The sequence below is a fragment of the Diceros bicornis genome, chromosome 7, assembly GCF_020826845.1.
Source record: "Diceros bicornis minor isolate mBicDic1 chromosome 7, mDicBic1.mat.cur, whole genome shotgun sequence".
In the NCBI taxonomy this organism is placed as follows: Eukaryota; Metazoa; Chordata; class Mammalia; order Perissodactyla; family Rhinocerotidae; genus Diceros; species Diceros bicornis.
In genome coordinates this window covers 18495430-18509197 of record NC_080746.1, presented here as the reverse complement: position 1 = coordinate 18509197, position 13768 = coordinate 18495430, and the positions used below count along the sequence as shown (strand labels likewise).

Here is a 13768-nt window from a genome sequence, read left to right as displayed (position 1 = left end):
TTGATCCATCTTGAATTAATTTTAGTGTAAAGCCCTAACATATTGACTAACTTTTAAGCCACAGAGCTACCCAGTTATTCCAGAACTATTTACTGAATGATCCATCTGTACCCATAGATTTTAAATGCTGTGTTACCACTCCACTCTCACCAGATTGTAAGCTCCAGGAAGGAAAAGACTTGTATTTTTCTTCACTACTGTAGCTTCAGGAACTAGAACAATGCTGGAACATGATAGGCACTGTAAGGTTGAACAGCACTGTGTGAGTGTGAGTATATGTGTTAAAATATACATAACATAAAGTTTACTATTTTAACCATTTTTAAGTGTACTATTCAGTGGCATTAAGTACATTCACAATGTTGTGCAACAATCATCACTATCCGTTTCCAGAATTCTTTCATCATCCTTAACAAACTTTGTACCCATTAAATAATAACTCCCCATTCCTCCATCTTCCCAGCCCCTGGTAACTTCTATTTTACTTTCTGTCTCTGTGAATTTGCCTATTCTAGGTACTACGTATAAGTGGAATCATACAATACCTGTCCTTTTGTATCTGGCTTATTTCATTTACATAATGTTTTCAAGGTTCATCCATGTTGTAGCATGTATTAGAAATTCCTTCCTTTTTAAGGCTAAATAACAGCTGAGTGTATGTATATATCACATTTTGTTTACCCATTCATCTGTCTACAGACATTTTGGGTTGTTTCCACCTTTTGGCCATTATGAACAATGTTGCTATGAACATTGGTGTACAAGGATCTGTTTGAGTTCCTGCTTTCACTTCTTTTGGGTATGTACCCAGAAGTGGAATTGCTGCATGATATGGTAATTCTATGTTTAACTTTTTGAGGAACCACCAAACTATTTTCCCAAAGTGCTGCATTATTTTACATTCCCATCAGAAATGCACAGGGCTTCCTACTTCTCCACAACCTCGCCAGTACTTATTCCGTTTTTTTGATAATAGCCTTCCTAATGGGTATGAGGTGGTATTTCATTGTGGTTTTGACTCACATTTCCCTAATGATGAGTGATGTTGAGCATCTTTTCATGTGTTTGTTGGCCATTGGTATATCTTCTTTGGAGAAATGTCTATTCAAGTCCATCACCCATTTTTGAATCAAGTTGTTTGGTTTTTTGTTGTTGAGTTGTAAAAGTTCTTTACATATTCTGGATACTAAGCCTTTATCAGATGTTATTTACAAATATTTTCTTTTCTTCTATGCATTGTCTTTTCACTTGCACTTTTGCAACACTACGTTGCTTTCATTGCCTTTGTGTACCTCAGAGTGAGCTTGTAAGATGTATATTGTCTCCACAGATAAGAAAACTGAAACCCAATCAAAGCATATTTTAGCACACTTCCTGGCACCTAATAAGAGATCAAAACTTTCAGTCATTATTATTGCTGTTATTACTGCTGTTGCTGCTTCATACATAATAATCTATGAACAGTAACAGAAGCTGCTTCAAAAAGGCCTAAGATCGGTGGGAAAAATAGGAAGTAGAAGCCCACGAAATTTGCGAGTACTGCCAGGGATCACGAAGTAATATCTGCGATCCACACACCAATTTCCAAGATGCGCCTCTTATCTCACTGAGCTTCAAACCGCCCAGACCCGGGATTACTTGGACCGGCCCCAACTCGATCCCCACGCCACTTTCAGCCACTTCCGCCCTGACCCAACCAGTTTGCGCGTGCGCCATGGGGGTGTTTGCGCGCCAGTTCCCCGCGAGGGGCGACACACCCTGTTTCCGGCGCCCAGATGAGATCCCACAAGGCGGGGCACTTAGTGATGATGTAAGCTCCGGTTGCCGTGCTGAGTCGGAAGTGGGAACCCTTCGGCCCCTGAGACTGTCGTGTCGTCGCTGCTAGCCCTTCAGGCTCTGGTAAGAGAGAAAATAGCTTGAGGGAAGGGGATCGTTGAGTCTGCAATGGCATTTTTTTTCCCTAGTCGAATGCCAGTCCAGGCCTCTGCACTCTTACCTCCTCCAAATTCCTTCTGTGCATTCCTGGCCACTGACCCTCTCCTTCATGAACTTCGACCCTGTCTGATTTGGGAACCCCTTACAGTGCCCCAGCTTCTGGCATCTCTCCCCCTCTTTGCCATTCGCCTCCTGGAAAGGGTCAATACTGGCCGTGCATTATCTTTGACTTCCTCTCTCTAGAACGTGCGCAGAGTGGGTGGGTCTCCCTTTTTGCCGCGAATCCCTTATGGAACCTGGAGGGATAAAATATAAAGAGTAGACGACAGATAGCCAGATGCCAAGGAAGACAGAATTAAGCACGAGTTGCAGTAATCAAACCAGTTGAATACATATGGCAAGGTGTTGACATTTCTTAAGGCAAGTGATCAGTTCACCACTCAGAACTCTTCCTGACACTCTGCTTCATGCTCCCTCAGCAGTTGGGTTTAGAAGACACTTCTAAAATTGAGTACCCACAGTTCAGGAGCTTGTATTTGATGAGTCTTCTTTTTGGGATCACTTTTTCACTCCCAGAGCAAGGATGTGTTTGGTTTCACCACCGTGGACTGTTTTGGTCTCACGTGAGAGCCAAGAAGGGGACCCAGGAAGGAATGCTGCCTGCTTTTTGACTTGATGAGATTCTTCTAGCTTGCTGATCTGTTGCCACATTAGAGGGGCCTGAAAGGATTATTGGATGGAACATCCAACAGTGTAAACATTTTTTTTTATTCCTCTTTTGGTTTGATTTATGTATTACTCACCAGGACAGAGACCATACAGAGTATGACTTAATAGAGCTTGATTTTGATAATCCCAGTTTTACAAAGTATTCCAAATATTTCTGTTTAAAAGCAATACCAAGGGGGCCAACCCGGTGGCCTAGCTGTTAAGTTGGCACATTCTGCTTCGGTGGCCCTGGCTTCTCTGATTTGCATCCCGGTAGCAGACCTAGGCACCACTCATCAAGCCATGCTGTGGCACGCATCTAACATATAAAGTAGTGAAAGATGAGAACGAATGTTAGCCCAGGGCCAGTCTTCCTCAGCAAAAAGAGGAGGATTGGCAACAGATGTTAGCTCACGGCTAATCTTCCTCACCAAAAAAAAAAGCAATACCAAATCTGATGTTAAAACGTTTGTGTGCTCACCTCTTAAGAGCTGACATTGGCTCTTAAGGGATTAGCAGTATTGTTCATAAACAAAAGGTTGAATCAGGGGAGGTTGAGAAAATTTTGTAGGAGTAGAGGTAACAGCTATATAGATGTAGACCCTTGCAGCAAGTATATCAGAGTGTAACTTGTTTTTAAGGAAGACGTATTTAAAAAGAATCAAATCCAGAAGCTTCTAAGGATTAAGACTGACAACAGGATAGTGCTGTATCTCTGTATGGCAGTTGAAAATAAGAGATTATAAATTCCCAGTGACATTGTTGAATGTTAAAATATCAAGGTTCCATTTTATCAGACTTTTCTTTTGGAGTGGGTGATATCTAGGTACTCTTTTTACATTTGTGAGCCATTGAACAAATCTAAACTGGCATCTCCACAAAGGTTCCCATCAAGTGATCAGCCCTCCCTTTTTCTGTAAAATTTTTCTGTAAATGGTTACACAGTGTTAGCCCTTTTTCTATGAGAATAGTTTGTGCACAGATTTGAAGCTACATATGAAAAAGATGGGCTTAGTGAGGTAGGCAAAAACCTTTTTGTTTTCCAAAAAGACAGCAGAGATGACAACAGAAATTTATTTCCATTCTCTATTCTACACATGCTGAGGTACCAAAAAGCCACAAGTGTCTGGCCCAATAGTGTGACCTTCCACTGTAACCCAAGATAAATCGTAGAGCCCTTACCTTGAAGTAGGATCGTGGATGCTGCTGTCCATTACAGGAGGTCAAGAGTGATTACATATAAGATTGAATCATTCAATAAATATTTATTTGTGACCTGGTGATTGTGATGTGTGATGCCAGACACAGAAGTAAAAATAATCAGATAAGAACCTGTACTCAAATTGCTTTAGTCTAGCAAAGTAGAAGATGTGCATTAGGAATACAATGTTGAAAATTACAAATCCTATTAATATAGATAAAATGTAATGAGAAGGCAGCCATTTTTTGTTTTTTTGTTTTTTGTTTTTTGGGGTTTTTTTTTGGTGAGGAAGATTGGCCCTGAGCTAACATTCATTGCCAGTCTTCCTCTTTTTGCTGAGGAAGATTGTCCCTGAGCTAACATCTGTGCCCATCTTCCTCCATTTTGTATATGGGACACTGCCACGGCATGGCATGATGAGCGGTGCATAGGTCTGTACCCGGGATCCAAACCTGCGAACCCCAGGCCACCAAAGCAGAGTGCATGAGCTTAACCTCTATGCCAGCAGGCCCGCCCCCTGAGAAGGCAGCTTTCTTATGTAATGTGACAGTATGGTATTGAGAAGGGAGGAAATAATGCCATTTATGATGATAAATCCTCTTTATCTCTTGATAGTCTTAATAGCCTGTCTGTGTCATAGGTTCTACATTCCTGGCTTTCAGCTTACTTCCTTTCTGCACAGATGGTACAGGTGATGTGTCTCCTTTGTACTAATCTGAACTCTTTTCAGTTGTGTTTTTAAAAACCCATTCAAATTGGCTTATGCAACATAGGGGAATCTATTGGCTTTTATAACTGAAAAGACTTTCTCTTTCCATCTCTCAACTCTGTTTTCCTATATGTTGGCTTACTTTTAGGCGAGGCCTTTTCTAGATGGTGGAAAGATGGCAACTCCAGGTTTATATCGTACCAGCCTAGCAACCCAAGCAGGAAAAGAAAGAGTTCCCTTTTCTGGGGATTCAGCCAAAGGCCTGAAGCTGGTGTTCACTGACTCTCATAGGCCTTGCTAGGGTCCTGTGCCTGGTCCTAAATCAGTCACTTTAGCCAGAGAATGCTTCATTCTTTTTGGCCAGGCCAGATTCATATGCCCATTCCTGGAGCTAGTGGGTGAGGTCATCTCCTTCTGAACACATGGACTGGGAATGGGATGGATCCCCAAAGGAAAAATGTGGAATGTCTTGTTGAAAAAAGAGGATGTTTCAGAGACAGAAAATAACAAGAACTCACTACACTTTTTGCATTCCTCTGGACTTCTTGGTACCTTAGGATAGAGGTAGGGTGGTGGCAGCTGACAACTCTTGATGCCTCTACATGAATTAGGGATAATAATTAAGTTTATGTAGTGGTTAGGTGGGGAGAAAGTCCTCTCGAGGATTGTTGTTAATTCCAACACTAAATATGCTGTCTTTCTTTTTTGCATTATTAAGCTCAACTAAACTATACATAGCAAAAAATAAAATACATAGAGCAACATCCAACAGTTCAGTTCCTTGAAGCAGTAAAGCCCAACACCATGCTGAGAGGAGACTAGACTGTCTGCCTAAGTCATTACAGCTAATTAGCCATTAGCCCTATGCAGAAAACATGACAGAGGAGCATGAAGCAATTGGTGGAGATGCCTCAGAATTGTCAAGAAGTGTTACAGTCTCTCTTCCTCCAAAAAATAAGGGTAACTCTTCCAACTTGCATTAATTAGCTTTTTGTCAGTATGATTCTGTAAGGAGTCTTACCTCAGTAAACTAAAGGTAGACCAAATGTTCTTTTTTTCTCCTTCCCTTATACCCTTGGCCCCACTCCTTCTGAGGCCTCTGTCCTTGTAGCAGTTCAACATCCTTGTAAGCAGAATATTCAAACTTTTTGTCTCTTCCCGCCCTTTTCAAAGTTGTATATCTATGCTGTGATCTTGAAATTTCAGGAAGGGGAGAAAGCCTTTCGGGGAGCTCCGCTCATCCCGTTGTGCCCCTGAGTCCCCTTGGTGCTTGAATGGGGAGATGTAACCAGGAGAGTGCAAATGCAGGTGCAATCAGCTCCACTAAGTAACCTATTTCCCATTAGACGGTTGACCTGACCATTGGAATTTGTCTTTCTTCAGTATTGTAAAGAAGTCAGATAAACAGTGCAAGTTAAATATAGAATTAAGCAAAGACCATTTAGTTTTTAGTGGAAGAAGTATCAGTCGTCGTAAGCCTAAGAATAGAGATAGATGCTTAATATATATTTAAAACCCACAACGTGCTGCTTATCTGGTTCCCGTCCTGATTTGCCATTCCATGTCTGAGATCTAGGCTTATATTTAGTTTATATGTGGCTGAGGAATTCCCAGCTCCAACCCTAAGCCACAGAAGCCTGAGCAAGCACTGTCTTATGCTCACGGTGAATGAGAACTAATTGGCCGGCCTAGAGATTTATGAGAAATCCGTAGTTCTTGTACTATTTTTAAGTGCCACACTGTTGTTACAATTAGTAGGTGAGTTCCTTCTTTGACTTCAATAATTCTTTCTACTTAACGTATTTTTTAAAGGTATAGCAAATAGAAACATATCAACAAATAAATGCAGTTCCAGCTGAATGGGGTTTTTTTTTTTTTTTTGGTGAGGAAGATTGGCCCTGGGCTAACATCTGTTGCCAATCTTCCTCTTTTTGCTTGAGGAAGATTATGCCTGAGCTAACATCTGTGCCAGTCTTCCTCTATTTTGTATGTGGGACAGTGCCATAGCACGGCTTGATGAGCAGTGCGTGGGTCTGCGCCCGGGATCCACGAACCACCAAAGCAGAACAGGCAATCTTAACCACTACGCCACTGGGCTGGCCCCACCAGCTGAACATTTTTAAGCTTTTTGGTTTTTGCTGCCCCCAAATCAGGCCACCTTGTCCACTTGGCAGGTTTGTAACCTTTTTGCCAAAAGTTGAATCTTGGAACAAGAATTGGAAAGTCTTACCCAAAGCCTTTTTAGATGTATTGTGTTCAAGAAATGGGAAAAGAAACAATTTTGTGTATATTACAGCTGTTGTAGTAGCTGCCCTTCTGTGTCTAATACCTGTCCTTTCCGTAGCCCCTCCCCCTAGGTCTGGATGGAGGATACTTTAAAGTGAAATGACAGACCAGGAGAATAACAACAACATCTCAAGTAACCCCTTTGCTGCTCTTTTTGGCTCCCTGGCTGATGCCAAGCAGTTTGCAGCAATCCAAAAAGAGCAGCTGAAGCAGCAATCTGGTAAGTGGAGGAGCCAATAGCGGCAGATGAGATGACCTGGAAGGGGTCTTCCCAAATTAAGTATTCTTTGGGTCCTTAATTGCAATTTAAGTTTGGGACAGAAGTTGTTTTTTTGTTCGTTTCTGTTGTTTGTTTTGTTTTGGGTCCTCTCCTCCCTCCTGCATAAAAAGAGACCAGATAACAGGTGGTTCCGTAGTAACAGATGCCAGTCGCGATCCCAAAGCTGTCAGGCTGTTTTATTTTAAAAATCACCTAGTAAAAGCTATTTAAATAAATCTGTTTAACATAGGAAACTGAGGTTGTAGGTGTAGGTATGGAAAGCAAGTCACATGCAACTGTAGAAAGGAGATATGTAAAAAGAAGAATTATAAAAGCTTTTTGGCCTATAGACAAAAAAATTTATTCTTAAGACTAGCACTTCAGCATCTTCTCTCAAGCAGAATGCTTCTTCCATTCCACCGAGTGGCATCTTTGGTAGCTATTTTGTACTGCTTTTAGGACAGACTTATAGGAAAATCTGATCCTTGGCCTTAATGTGAAAAAAAAATGAGAAAAATATCTCACTAATCAGAAAAATGATTTTCCTCCTCAGGGACCAAAATTAAGATGAAGTCTAGCTTCCTCCTATAAGGAGATTTAGGAAAGGAGAAATCTTTATATTTTACCTTTATTTTGTTTATTTCGAAAGTGTTCAGATGCATAGCTGAGCTGTGGCCTTGCTTTCTGATTAGGATTGAATAAAAAGGAGGTAAGGGTAAGACAGATAAGTAGTAGACAGGGTGATGGATGAAGCAAGGGAGAAATAAATGTGATGCTGACTTTTTAACGTGATAGAAAGAGGCAGCTCTGAGTCTCAGTTTCTGAAATCTCTCCCAGATTTCTAAGATGCAGGCTCAAAATAGGAAACCTTGGATTAGGAGATTGTGGGCAAGAAAGGAGAGTAAAGAATAGGAAAAATAAGGAAATGAAAAAATATAATTCATGAGTATGTGGTTGAGGGAAATTTTGCTAAATAGATTCTTAGCTCCTATCACTCTTAGAATGCAGAGCAGAACTTAACAGTATAGGAGTAGAGTGACAGAATGCTTGTCCTTCTGGCTGTAAAGAGCCATAAGGCTGGCTAGAGTTGGGAGATTGCAGGCACCAAGCAGTGAGGACAAATCAGGTACATGCCCTTCTGTTACAATTTTAGCACCTCATCATCTTTTTTTTTTTTTTTGTGAGGAGATCAGCCCTGTGCTAACATCTGCCAATCCTCCTCTTTTTTTTTTTTTTTTTTTTTTGCTGAGGAAGACTGGCCCTGGGCTAACATCCGTGCCCATCTTCCTCCACTTTATATGGGACGCCGCCACAGCATGGCCTGACAAGCGGTGTGTTGGTGCGTGCCCGGGATCCAAACCGGCGAACCCCGGGCCGCCACAGTGGAGCGCACACACTTAACCGCTTGCACCACCGGGCCGGCCCCAGCACCTCATCATCTTAGTTTGTTTACACCGAGTTTGTCGTGCCACCAGGTCTAACCTGTTTTTCACGAGCAGTTAGTACCCTGCCAAAACCTTTGGCCTCCTACATTGAGCTTCACGTTTATTAAACTCACCACACTGAAGCGACTCTTGCTTCTGAGAGTTTTGCTTGGACTTCCAGAATAACCATTTTGCCAGTAGAGAAAAGCAGGTACAGACTCATGTGTGGCTTTTAGTGAACAGCACTACTTTTGTACTCATTCAACATGAGTGCCATTCTGAGAGGCACTCTTTTAAGTTGCTTTATGAAAAAGTAAAGGGATTCAATTTCCTTTAAAAAGCAAGCTGAAAAGCAGTGTATATAGTATGATCAGATTTTTTTTTAAACTAAAAATCATAGTAATAAACATTAGCACCAGAATAGGGAAAAAAAAATCTGGAACTCTTTGCTAAGTTAAGTGGTTGTCCATAGGGAATTGGTTCAGAGGAGACTTTTTAAATTATATTTTCCAGTTTGGAATTATTAAAACAGATATGTTCTCTCAAAATCAGGAAAAAGCCCTATATTTAAAATAATTAAAGGCATATTGATCTATTAGGTAATTCTTTGTTCACTAGGATTCTTTAGGGCAGATAATATTGCTGTTTTTGGCAATGTGGAGTATAGTTAATTCTGAGTAAAAAGATAAAGCTTTTGCTTTGTAAAATGTGGTAGGATTTGTAGCCAGGGATTTCAGAATCCTGTACTTAAGATGCACCTAGTACAACTCAATAGCAAAAACACAAATAATCCGATTGAAAAACCTGCAGAGGATCTGAATAGATGTTTTTCCAAAGAAGACATACAGATGGCCAACAGGTACCTGAAAAAGATCTCAACATCACTAATCATCAGGGAAATGCAAATCAAAACCACAATGAGATATCACCTCACACCTGTTAGAATGGCTTTTAGCAAAAAGACAAGAAATAAATGTTGGTGAAGATGTAGAGAAAAGGGAACCCTTGTGCGCTGCGATGACAATGTAAATTGGTGCAGCCACTACAGAAAATAGTATGGAGGTTCCTCAAAAAATTAAAAACAGAACTACCACATGATCCAGCAGTTCCACTTCTGGGTATATATCCAAAGAAAACAAAAACACTAATTCGAAATGGGTATCTGCACCCCCATGTTCATTGCAGCATTATTTACAGTTGCCGAGATATGGAAACAACCTAAGTGTGCATTGATAGATGAATGGATAAAGAAGTTGTGGTGTATACATACAACAGAATACTAGCCAGCCATAAAAAAAGAAGGAAATCTTGCCATTTGCGACAACATGGATGGACCTTAAGGGCATATAGTTAATATTGTACTGCATATTTAAAAGTTGCTGAAAGAGATCTTAAAAGTTTTCATCACGAGAAGAAAAAAATTTTGTAACTGTATAGTGGCAGACATTAACTAGACTTACTGTGGTGATCATTTTGTAATATATACAAATATTGAGTCATCATATTGTATACCTGAAACTGAAATAATGTTATATGTCAATTATGCCTCAATTAAAAAAAAAAGATACTGCCTGACTTGAGATATTCACTAATTAGATGACTAACTTGTTTTACATCTGAAATTATCCTCCTCTTGGTTACATTTATCATTTTTGGTAGTATACTTGGTTCTCTCTTAAAGAGAGGTGTGTAACCGTTAATGGCTTACATTTTCTGGCAGATGAACTCCCAGCTAGCCCGGATGACTCGGATAACAGTGTGTCAGAGAGCCTGGATGAATTTGATTACTCTGTGGCCGAGATTAGCCGCTCATTCCGTTCACAGCAGGAAATATGTGAGCAACTCAACATCAATCACATGATCCAAAGGATCTTCCTCATTACTCTGGACAACAGTGAGTTACAGACTTGGACCAGTCTCTTCATTACTCTGCCCTTCCTGCCTGGGCCAGGATCTTGCTCTTAGAAACCTGTTGTATCTCATGGTTAAACAAACCCACTGCACTCCCTGGAACACAGGGTTTATATTTCAGTGAAGCTTTTGGTGTGACCTAAAAACAGTTTTTAGACACAGATACAACTCTCATTTCCATTTTGATATTGACTGGGCCGTATAGCTGCTTGCCTTTACTACATTTTAAAAGGGAAATGGGAATGGTAGCCAAATCGATTTTCTTCTCAGAGATGACCTAAATATTTAGATGGAAGCCAAGAGATGTCAGTGTTTTCCCTCTGTGCCCTATCTGTAGTTAAACCCCAAAGTTAGTGCTGATGTCTGGGATTTACTCTTTAAATGTCATGATGTTAGGTTTATAACAGAGCCTATGCTCTTTGGGGGCAAAAAAAGATTTAAATCATTAGATACTGGTTTGTGTGTCAAGATCATTCTGATATTATCTGAGTCATTCTTGGAGTACAAGAGAAGTGCTGTCAAGATCAATTGTATGTATAAGACAGAAGCATTATCCTTAACCTACCAGATTAAAACTATTTCCCAGGTGACCCCAGCTTGAAAAGTGGGAATGGCATCCCCAGCCGTTGTGTATATTTGGAAGAAATGGCAGTAGACCTGGAAGATCAAGACTGGCTTGATATGAACAACGTTGAGCAGGTACCATTCTTACCTTTCTTATGTGTGCCCTCAGCATAAATTACCTGTGCCGCTGAACTCTGCTCAGCTTTCTCCAACTGTGACTGCTTACCTCTGTCTCTTACACTGTGGCATTCCTCTTTTGGAATCTTCTCGTCTGCTGTGGCCACATGTCCAAATCTACCCATCCTTTAAGACCGAGTTAAAGTGCCATCTTATTTACAAAGCCTTACCAGGTTGGAGTCGTTATTCTCTTCTCTGAGTTCCTAGAGTAATCTCTCTGTGCATCTCTTATGGGAATTGTCACTTTCTCTCTCACATAGTGGCTTTTTTATGTACCTGTCTTATTATCTCTATTAGACTCTAAGATCTTGAGGGCAAGCCCCATCTCTTTGTTCTTTATATCTTTTCCAAAATCAGTACAGTGCATTTTACCTTATAGGTGCCTAATTAACATTAAAGAAATAAAAGTTTGGTAGGGAAGACACTAGACAAGTTGTAGTTTATACATTTAAATTATCTTTATATAAGTCTGAGTGAGGTTAGCAATCACACGTAGTAGATTTCCCATATAAGTTTAATCACTGATTCCCAACAATATTTAATAAATATTTTAATGCTTACTCTGTGCTAGCGGCTATACTAGACACTTGAATTTGATTTAGGATAACTTTATATATATACAATTATATTTGTATCTATAATATTTTCTAAGTATTAAGACATTGGGTCCTTTTTGCCCCTTCACTCTATTTCCTGTGATTCTTGCAATAACCTGTGTCAAAATTACCTTTTACATCTTGATGTTTTAAGATTAATTTTGCAATGGTTTTGCAATGGCTTAGTATTTTGTGTTTTTCTTAATAGGCTGTCTTTGCTCGCTTATTACTTCAAGATCCAGGCAACCACTTGATTAACATGACTTCTTCTACAACGTTGAATCTCTCTGCTGATCGAGATGCAGGGGAGAGGCACATTTTTTATTACCTTTATTCCTGCTTCCAAAGAGCCAAGGAAGAGGTAAAGGAATAATCCCATTGAGTACTAGATTGTCTTCTTGGGTATGACTTTAACTTGTAAGCCAGAGAGTTAGATCAATGTCTTTTATATCAGTTTGTATACATCATAGTGTATCTGGAACTGGATATCAGAGGCACTGTAGTTTGTCTTCTGAAGTTTTAGTCTCTCCTTTCTGTGGCTTGGGGTCTACCCCTTTCCCCAATTAACCAACGCCTCCTATTCTCTCTACAAACCTGTTAAAAAATCAAACCCTTAAAAAAAGGTGTGATATCCCATTTGCAACAACATGGATGGACCTGGAGGGTATTATGTTAAGTGAAATAAGCCAGACAGAGAAAGACAAACACTGTATGACTTCACTCATATATGGGATATAAAGTAACACACAGAGAGAACAGTTTGGTGATTAGCAAGGGGAAGGGAGTTAGGGGTGGGCACAAGGGGTGAAGGGGTGCATTTATATGGCAACTGACAAATAATAATGTACAACTGGAATCTCACAATGTTATAAACTATTATGACATAAATAAAAAAAATAAATAAAAGCTAAAAAAAAAAGTGTGATAAATTCATTTCCACTGAGATGTAAATAATAGAGTAGGCTAATCTTGGTCACTTCCAGGTTTGGAATTCTAACAGGTAAATGGTTCCTTAAATCAAAGAATGAACTCTCATGAATCTTCAAGCATCCACAGGAAAGCAATATTATTTTGAGACACAATGTCTTTTCCATTCTATCTGCTATGTCCACCCTTGTTTGAGGTCATAGAGCTAGATTCTTCTTTCTTCTTCATGCTGTTTCCAGATTACCAAAGTTCCAGAGAACCTGCTACCCTTTGCAGTGCAGTGCAGGAACCTCACTGTGTCCAATACGCGAACCGTTCTCCTCACCCCGGAGATCTATGTTGACCAAAACATCCATGAGCAACTAGTAGATTTGATGCTGGAAGCCATCCAAGGAGCCCGTGAGTACATAAGCAAGATCTGTGAGCTTCTGTATTTTGATTTCTAAATTTAAAATTCCTCTAATTGCATTAGAAAGCCTCAGAGCCAGTATGGTTCCAGTATAAATTATGGAAGAGAACTCACACCTTGGCCTTTGGCATTGAATACCAGTAGAATTATCAAAAGTTTCAGGAGAGTAAAGAGCCAGTGTGTAAAGACATATAAAATTCCTGTGGCCTCCTTTCTCTCTTATTTGTCTACGGTTAGATTTTGAAGATGTAGCTGAGTTTCTGGAAGAGGTCATTGAAGCCTTGATATTGGATGAGGAAGTTCGAACATTTCCAGAAGTCATGATTCCAGTGTTTGATATTTTACTGGGCCGAATAAAAGATCTGGAACTCTGCCAGATCCTGCTGCATGCATATCTGGATATTCTTCTCTATTTCACTAGGCAAAAGGATATGGCAAAGGTAGGTCTGAAAGGTGGTGTATATTCAGTTGGGTTGGAGATTTAATACTTGATGCCTGCCTATCCTGAGGGCACTGTAATATTACCTATTGAATAAGAGAAAGATGTATTGGGGGCCGGCCCCGTGGCTTGGCGGTTAAGTGCGTGCGCTCCACTGCTGGCGGCCAGGGTTCGGATCCTGGGCGCACACCGACGCACCGCTTCTCTGGCCACGCTGAGGCCG

The 13768-nt window shown here is 40.3% G+C and overlaps 1 protein-coding gene across 3 annotated transcripts in view; it reads left to right on the top strand.

Annotated features, from left to right (window-relative positions):
* The first annotated feature begins 1800 nt into the window (after nucleotides 1–1800).
* The window catches only part of UBE4A (ubiquitination factor E4A), a 33510-nt gene continuing 21542 nt past the window's right edge, over nucleotides 1801–13768 (top strand). For all 3 annotated transcript variants that reach the window (XM_058545109.1, XM_058545108.1, XM_058545106.1), the window contains exons 1-7: nucleotides 1801–1899; nucleotides 6898–7059; nucleotides 10243–10416; nucleotides 11020–11132; nucleotides 11979–12131; nucleotides 12937–13096; nucleotides 13344–13546. In XM_058545109.1, coding sequence (XP_058401092.1) covers nucleotides 6939–7059; nucleotides 10243–10416; nucleotides 11020–11132; nucleotides 11979–12131; nucleotides 12937–13096; nucleotides 13344–13546 — 924 coding nt within the window. In that variant the 5' untranslated portion in view covers nucleotides 1801–1899; nucleotides 6898–6938. The remainder of the gene's footprint in view (nucleotides 1900–6897; nucleotides 7060–10242; nucleotides 10417–11019; nucleotides 11133–11978; nucleotides 12132–12936; nucleotides 13097–13343; nucleotides 13547–13768) is intronic.